Here is an 8,945-nt window from a genome sequence, read left to right as displayed (position 1 = left end):
GTGCTTTAACCCATTGTGCCACCAGGGAGAGCCCCACAAATATTTTCATTGAACACAAGAAGTTCTTAAAAATCAAAGCCATGTCCCTCGGTGATGGGAAACCCACGGGGATCACAATTGAGATGAAAAAAAAAATGTACAAAATGATGTAAAAATTATTATATTATAAAAAGATTTTAAAAATCAACTAAAAAAAATAAAGCCATGTCCTCTGTCATTTTTCCAAACAAATAGAATCAGAGGAAAGTATTAAATTTTTTGAAGGTTGCCTTGGAATCCTGAATAAATTTTGGCACTATCAGGTCTAATATGTCTTGACATATATCAAAACTGAACACAAAAACAGAACTTAGATACTAGGGAGAATGAATCCATCACTATTTTCTTGATGAAAACCAAATGAGACCAGTTAAATGACCAGTACATAGTCTCTCAATCAAGTGTGGTTCAATTTCAAAGAATTTTGCTTCTACAGGGAAGGGGACAATGTTGCCCACAATAACAACATTTTAATGCATTTGGTACAGACATTGAATCACATACCTTCACTACTGAGGTGATATTACAATGGATGAGTTTCTGAAATAAATAATCACAATCATGAATCAGCCAACACATTTGAGAAATTCTCTTAAGAAGTAGTCAGTGCTAAAGAACCATAAAGTGGGCAAAATTGTTTATCTTAGCAGGTCTCCTCACTCATTCAGCCTACAAATTAAGCTCCTAACTGACATTCACTAAGTGTGCTAGAGATGGAAAATGTCTGACACCTGTACAGTGATTCTATCAGAATGTGATCTTGAAATCAAAAGTTTCCTCAAAGTAGTAGGAAGGAACAGAGGCAAAGATTTTCCAAAGGGAGGTGATTAATTTCCTTTCCAAAGGAAGAGGGCTTAGTATCAACGAGTCTGAGAAAAAATAACAGAATAGAAAAGCAAATTGTATAATAAAGGTAGAGCTTCTGGGCTACAAAGAAATTTTTAGATTCAGACAAAACAGGAAGAGGGTTCAACAAAGAAAGAAGCACAAGTACATAAAGAGAAATAAGAAGCAAACAGGGCAGCAGTTTAATGGAGAGATAAGGACTTGTGCCACAAACAGGAAATTTGGAAAACAGGGACCATGGGTGACATGCAAACAAGAAAGGGGTTTGGCAAGGATTTATGGTGACCTTGGAGCCACCTGGGATTGTATGTCACCCTGGTATTCAGGACCATAGGAATACTTGCAGGACCTGGCAATGCTAACCTGTTCAGAATTGATCCGTAACAACAGGCTTCAAAGGTCAGGGCCTGAGGATATGTTCCAAGACTGCTCATGCATAAGAAATTCCCTCCTGCCCAACAAAGGGACCATGGGTCTGGATCAGGCTTGCCGAAACCACAGTCACAGAATTTGTGTCATCAACCCCCTCCCAATGAAAACTGAACAATCATATTCCCCTGGAAGACAATGAAAGCCAAAACTGGCCCTCTCCAACAGCTACAAATTTGTTACCTCCCTCATAAAGCTGAGCTCAGAGTCCTAAAGAATCAGACAGTGGAAAGGTAAGTTTTGACGTGCAGAGAAAGGGACAATGTCCTCATCTAAGAGATGATTGTGAAAACCAATGCTCTTGACTGGTACTATGGTGGAAAGAAAGATGGCCTTCCAGACACCTGCTGGAATGCAAAATACTCCCATTGCCCTGCCCTGCCCTACACCCCAGCCTTAGTAATGACCCAGCCAGGGGGCCCAGGACCTAGGTGAGGGGAACCCATCCACAAAAAGCACAGGCCTACCTCAATGTCATCTGCTGTAGTAAGGAAAAGGCTTGGGAGGAGATTTGGAAGCATTCCAACATTGTTGACTGAGAGGAAGAGGTAAAAAAAAAAAATGTCAGAAGAGTTTACAGTAAAATTTATGCAAAATTGTTCATAGTCACCCTAGAATCTTTTTTTGGGAACTCTTTCTAAGGAAACACATACAAACGTATTTATAAATGAAGCCATTCATTGCAACATGATTTGATAGCAGTGAGGACATTGGAAGGAAAATAAAGGAAGCACTTGAAATTAATGACATGGAAGAATGCACCACAGCTGCTGAAAGCTACAGCCATCTAGAAGCTTAAAGATAAAAGAAGCCATTGGTGAGATATGTCTTTTTTTTTTTTTTTTATGTTTAAAAATAGTCCTCTAATTCTAGTTTGGAAAAGATGGCTATAAATGTATTTGAAAGATATATACCAAAATACTGTCTCAACTTACTGTGATTTTAAGTAATTTGTAGTTCTTTAATGGGCTCATCTATTCTTTCCAGTTTTTCTGCAATAATGTTTAAAATTTTTATTGCAAAAAATGCAATATTTCTTTTAATTCATCAGAAGTTAGAAAACAAATTTTACTTCCATCTTTGTATGAGATAGTATGTTGTGTACATGGTAACAAAATAGCTAGTTTATAAATCACAGGGAAAAAATTGTTTTCTGATTCAGATTCAGCTTTCTAATAACAACACTATTTCATAAATCGATCAAAGCAATGTTTGTTTGCTAAGCTAATTCTTTTGAACCAATATTTCTAAGAATCTCTTCCTTTCAGTATCAGTTTGGTAAAAACAACTTAATTTTAATATTAGAAAATATAGTTGGAAAGGTTGATGTATGAATGTAGCAAAATATATTTTTGCTATATTCCAAAGTCAGTTTCTTTAGTAATGCCTCTTGAAGATTTAAATTTTAATATAGCAGTTTAAAATACTGTCACGAGTTAAGCTCAAACCACCGTGAAATAGTTGTGTGTCATTAAGATAATTATAAAAAGCTTTGCATTTTGCGATTTACTTACCTAAAATTCCAATTTCTAAACCTTCAAGTTTTTCCTTAATATGCTCATAGATGTCATCTTTGGTAAAATCAGCTTGTATAACCTTCACACTTCTCCCTGTTGTCCACTCTGTGGTACAGACATCAGTTATTACTTAATAACAGCAGTCTAAGCCTCCCCTTCCCTTGATGTCCCTATACCATGTGAACAGATATTTAAGAGAATAGTTGTATTACTCCAATTAGAAATAAGAAATAGCCATGGGTGTGTTTAAAGATTTGTGAATGCTGGTTTGCTGGTTTGTTTCTAAGTGTCACTTCAGTGGTAAATATATGCACTTCAGCAGATTTAATGCAGATTTTCTCAAAGTGGGGTCCAGATCAAAGCATCAGCATCTCAGGTAATTTTTAGAAACACAGGGTCTTGGGCTCTGCCCCCTGCCCCCTAAATAGAAACCCTAAAATCTGTTTTTGTAAGTACTCCACCCAGGTATATGCTCAAGTTTGAATTCTGGATTAAGGGGCTGTCAGATCAATCAGATGCTGCCTCTGCTTGGTGATCAGGCTTCCTCCACACGGAGGACAGCAACCCTATGAATTTGTCCAACACATTAATGTTCACAGACTTTATCCACACAACAGATTCTTTTATTCCTCTCTGCAGCTTTGTAAAGCAGATATTATTCTTTTTCAGAGGGTCTCAGAAATTAACTTGCTTGCCCAAGGGCACCCCCACTGCTCCCTCCAAATCAACACTCTTTCCACCAGTCCTTGGGAACCAGCCTTGAACAGCAGCTTGCAGATAGAGAAGTGACAGGCAGATTTTACCACTTGCTACATGCTCACTTTTGGAATTATGCCCATTGTTTCTGGAGCAAGCAATCTTGGGCTTCATTCTTGGGCTTCATTTGCTTCACATTGCAATGGAAACAATGAAGAAAGTCCTAATCATGGTCGAAGTTACTTTTGATATCCAGGCAGAACAAAAGCATGATTCAATGATTCATGGACACTAAACCATGTCCTCCTCAAATCACACTCCCATAACTGTCTCTTCCAACATCTCCCCCAGGGACATGGGACTCTTACCCAGGCCACTTGTTATGGACTTTATAAGTCTTCATAATTTAAGACTCATTCTTTTGAGTTAAGAAGTCTATTCATGACTAAATTAATAATTATCAAAATTAAGTTCTCAAAAGGAATATGATGATCATTATCTGTAATGAAGTTTTCAGAGAAGAGCGGAATAATACAACATTCTTGTAGAAATGCTGCCTACTAAGGCTGTACAGTGTAACCTTCACCACCACACATCCTGGGTCAAAATTTTCTTAAACTGATGACCAGCCCTGTGCATCATCCCTCATCTCCTTGGAAAGAGTGAAGTATGAAAAGGAAAGAAAGTGAAATCCCAAACACAAATTCTACTTTTGAAGGGAGTGCTAGAAGCAATCGGATCATGGGGGCCTCTGGATGAGGGAGCTAATTGTAGACATGAAAGCAGCAGACCAAAGCAGAAATTGGACCTCTGTGTGTGTATCTGTTTCCGCTTCACCTAACCCAGAGGATCACTGGTGAGTCAAAGCCCAATTAGTGCTCTGCACGCAACTTTAAGCTGGGCTTCCTGCAGGACATGTGGCCCCAGTTCCAGAGAGCACTCGCTGATGGTGGCAGATGTGACCACAGGCAGGACAGGAACAGACACAGCTAGTGGGCACTACACACTTCTCCTTTATTCCTTGGGGTCACTTACCTATCTCTGCAGCAATAGCCTGTAGTTTGCTCAGCGTTCGGCTGATAAGCACAACGTTGAGTCCTTGTCTTGCTAACTGGATGGGAAGTGGAAAAAGCAAAAAAAAAAAGAAAAAAGGTAAGTAGACAGGGAAGCCTTGCTTTAAAAGTGAACTACAACCTATGTGACTGTAGGAAGTATGCTTGTATGCTTATTTCTCTTGATTTTAAAGGTATAGAAAGTGACATTTTTGTTATGATCCAAACCACACAGTGCACCAGGCTAAATGATATATATAAAACTAGTTTATTTGTAGATATATATCATATGTCAGATCTATTATAATCTGAATGCCCATTTATTTGAAGAGCTTGGGGTCAGATGTATTTTAGAATTCAGAATTTGAAGGATATTATACTGTAATTTTTGTCATGGAGTCTACAGAATACTCCCCCAATAAAAACAGTTCTGCAAGAAATGTTGAGGTGCATCTCATTTACAAAGATGTTCTTGTGCTTCACTTAGCTGGAGCATGGACATAACCCTGAGGCCTTGCTCTGTTTTCTGGCACCACAGGACAGAAAGTAGAATAAGAGCTAGAGAGTAAACAGATGGAATGCTTCCTGGAGATCAGCAAGATCATGACTTCAGGATGGACACTGCCTAGGCTCAGGGTTGCCAAACAAAGCACACAAAGTCATATGCACTAAGAGCCACTGGGGTCCCCCAATTCCAGTGCTGGAAGATAACAGACAGACCAAGACTCCTCCTAGAAATGCTAATGAGACAAGTTACAGCTTTTCCTGAAGCCAAAACTGAAAAAGCAGAATTCATGTAAGCAAGAGACTGATGATATTGAATTAGTGACAAAGGGCCCAGTTCATTGAAATAACTTTCAATGGTTTTAATTAAATGATTTACCATTTCTTTTTTTTTTTTTCAGTCATGGCAGAGAAGATACACATAACATGTCTTTCTTAATGAAATAAGAAATGTTTTCACAGATCAGCCTAAGCTGATCTTCTCTGTTCTGTTCCACTTTCAGTGTATGTGCAGCCAAAGTGCACTACACCATTATTTTAGTGAAGAATAAATATTAGAGAAAGCACACAAGAAACTGAATTAAAGGGTGTAATATATGGTCTCTAATTGCCAATAATTCAATCTTCAAGTCAATGATCTCAGATCAGCCTAAAAGATGTCAATGAGAAACATCAGTTTCCACCAAAACTATCAGATTAAAAACCTCTGAGTTGATAATTGCCCAAAAACAGATGACGGTATCAAGAAGATGTGGTATATATAAACAATGGAATATTTACTCAGCAATCAAAAAAGATAAACTCATGCCATTTGCAGAAACCTGGATAGAACTGAGAAAGATCATGCTTAGTGAAATAAGCCAGAAATAAAAAGAAAAATACTAGATGGTTTCACTCATAGCAGGAGTGTAAGAGATCAGGAAAAAATAAAATTAAATATGTATATATAGTAGTTGTAATAAAATAAAAAAGAACATCAAATAACAACTATAAACCAGAGACATTCTATGGGGAAGGAAAGAGAAACAAGATCAAAACTGGGGCGGGGAGAGCACACAGGACTATGATGATAGCACATGGGTGAAGTGGTGGTAAGAAATCCGCAGGGATTACAACCGAGATGAAAAAATGTACAAAATGAAGGATAATGTAAAAAAAATTATATAAAATAATAAAAGAAACCTCTGGGTTGAAGCATCTGCATTGATATCTTTTTAAATTTGTTTGTTTAATTATACTACTAAATATAAAAATGCATTTCCATTGTCGAAGACATCCCCTGCACCCCTGCAGTCCCACTCACCTCCTCATCCCAGGTGTCTTAAGTTTATTGGGGCTTTGGACGTGTTCCTTATCGTCACATGTATACATAAGTACACAGAGATAAAATTTGTTTTGTGGGTTTTCTTTCCTTTCACCCTCTATAAAGGACATTATAAGTATTATCTTTTTACTTTCATGTGTATCACATTTCTACGAATCATTTATTTCCACCTTTGTCCACGTAGAACCACTTTATTCTTTTACATTGCTTCATTGTTTTCTATAGCTCATTTTTGGATGAGCATTTATGTTGTTTCCATGTTTTCCACTTACCAATATTTCCACCATGAAGAGCTTTGTATCTAGAGCTTTTTGCACATAAAAGAGCATGAACTCCCAGAGTACATGGTCAAGAAGTGGAATTGTTGTCAAAGGGTACATACTTTTTAAAATTTTAATAGTACTGGCAAATGTATTCTTAAGACTGCACTAAAAATAAAGCTATAACTATTTCCTCATACTCTGGTCCGTATTTGATATTAGCAAGCTTTTTTACTTTTTCTAATTTAATGATTAAGCTATTATATACCCATATTGTTTTACTTTGTGTTTTTCAACTATCAGTGGGATTCTGCATCTTTTCGTATGTTTGTGAGTTACTAGGATATATCCTTCATCCATCTATTGGGTTATGCAACATTTTCTTACAACTGCATATGATTTTCTGTTTCTATATATTCTGGGTGTTGATTATTTGTCTTCTATATGTGTGTCAAGTATTTTCTCCTTTGCTTTTGGTGTCCTTGCCATACATTACATATATTATCAAATTTGTGAAAATTTTCCCTATGGTTTTGAAAATTTTCCTTTATGATTTTTTTCAAACTGTAGGGTAATAAACACATTTTCCTATAACTCTTTATAGTTGGTTTATTTTGTTGTTTAATTTTGAGAATAGTGTGTTTAAAATCATCCAGCATTGTATTTTTTTATACTGGTGACCGGTTGTCTCAAGAATATTTTTCTATTTGTCCAGTCTTCCCTGATTTGAAATGTTAACCTAGTCATATGTCATAGCTATAGACCTACCTGTATTATTTCACTTGTTCCTTTCTGTAACAACTGCCACTCCATAATCTTATAGTCAATTTTGATATCCACAGTCTGATAAAGTCCCTACCATTTATATTCACTTTCAAAATGTTTTTACTTTACCTTCTTACTTTAAACTTCCAAATAAATGATAAAATTTCAAGTTGAGTATTATATTGAAGTTAGACATTTGGGGGGAAGTTACATCTGGAAGCAATCAGTTGTTTTATCTATAAATATGAGATCTATTCAAATCTCCTGTGTTTAAGAATTTCTTTCATATAAATTGTGGATATTTCTTGTTAGTTTCCATGAGTAAGATAACATTAGATGCTGTAATAAATAACTCTAAAAACTTAGTTTATTAAAAATAAAACTGAAACTGACTTAACACCATGAAGAACAGGGAGTGGTTGTTTGGTTGGTTTTCTGTGTTTGTTGTTGTTTTCTTATATAATAGACACTAACCCATACATCAGTTCAAGGCCCATGGCTGAGAAAAGCTTCTCCATCATTAGCACAGTGTTTCTAAGATTGCCAAAGGAAATGATACCCAGTTAGTGTAAGGACTGAAAGAGTAGAATGGCCCTCCCTGGTGATCAATGGGTTAGGACACAGCACTGCAAGCCAGCGGCAGTCACTTCGGTGCAAGTTTGAGCCCCAGCCCGGAGGAGACCCACATGGCGCGGCAGACCTCTCCTGACCCTCCCAGCAGTGTACTTCATCAGTTTGCCTGTTCTGCTCCCCACTCTGTGTCTGGTGAACCCTCTCTCCACCCCTGCACCTCTGGCCTGTATGCATAAATAAATAAATAAATCTTTAAAAAAAAAAAAAGGGAAGAAAGAAAGAGAGAAGACACATCCCCTTCCTTAACCACTTTGACCCTGAAGTGACACACATGATTTCTGTTCCATTTCATTGGCAAAATTAGTTATACTCTTCCACCTAAATGTCAAGGAGTCTGCAAAATGCTTGGGCTGAACAATCATTTACTAGCTACTCTCTATACCATGGAAGAAAGATGAGGGGTCTGGTAGGTGTTTAACTATGCCTGCTGCCCATAGCTTACATTGAGTGGTTTCCCTCATGAACTGAATTATTATGGAAAGAAGAAAATCTAAAATTAAATACTGAGGTTCAGTTCCCGCCTAAGTACTGATAATGTGATTCTTGAGACCCCAGTGGATTCCTCACTCATATAAAAAAATATATAATATGATAAAGAGAGTCACAATTAAGAGAGATTTAGGCAGATTTTCTGGGTTCTACCTTCTGCCTAGCTGTGACCCCAAACCCAAGGGCAGGTGAAGGAGGAGGAGCAAGTCAAGGGACAGAGTGTCACCCCATCTTGTTGTATGTTCTGTATACAATATGATTTCCAATTTATTTCCCATACCTTCTTCATTGTCTGAATTGGTTAATACAGAATGGGCACTTCTGTGTGACCCTGAAAACCCAACATTTTTTTTAAACTTATTTATTTATGCTTCAGAACTGGGGTACAGGC

At 37.1% G+C, this 8,945-nt stretch overlaps 1 protein-coding gene across 1 annotated transcript in view; it reads right to left on the bottom strand.

The window, feature by feature from the left end:
• The window catches only part of HSD17B3 (hydroxysteroid (17-beta) dehydrogenase 3), a 39,857-nt gene that overhangs the window by 12,565 nt on the left and 18,347 nt on the right, over positions 1-8,945 (bottom strand). Inside the window, exons 3-6 of the mRNA XM_004685177.1 lie at positions 4,563-4,638; positions 2,829-2,936; positions 1,782-1,849; positions 544-579 (exon numbers count right to left, since the gene is read on the bottom strand). Coding sequence (XP_004685234.1) covers positions 544-579; positions 1,782-1,849; positions 2,829-2,936; positions 4,563-4,638 — 288 coding nt within the window. The remainder of the gene's footprint in view (positions 1-543; positions 580-1,781; positions 1,850-2,828; positions 2,937-4,562; positions 4,639-8,945) is intronic.

Source organism: Condylura cristata, unplaced genomic scaffold, assembly GCF_000260355.1.
Source record: "Condylura cristata isolate star-nosed mole 26May11 unplaced genomic scaffold, ConCri1.0 scaffold00017, whole genome shotgun sequence".
Lineage (NCBI taxonomy): Eukaryota > Metazoa > Chordata > Mammalia > Eulipotyphla > Talpidae > Condylura > Condylura cristata.
Note: the sequence above shows the minus strand (reverse complement) of the source record. Positions and strands in the feature narration are given on the sequence as shown.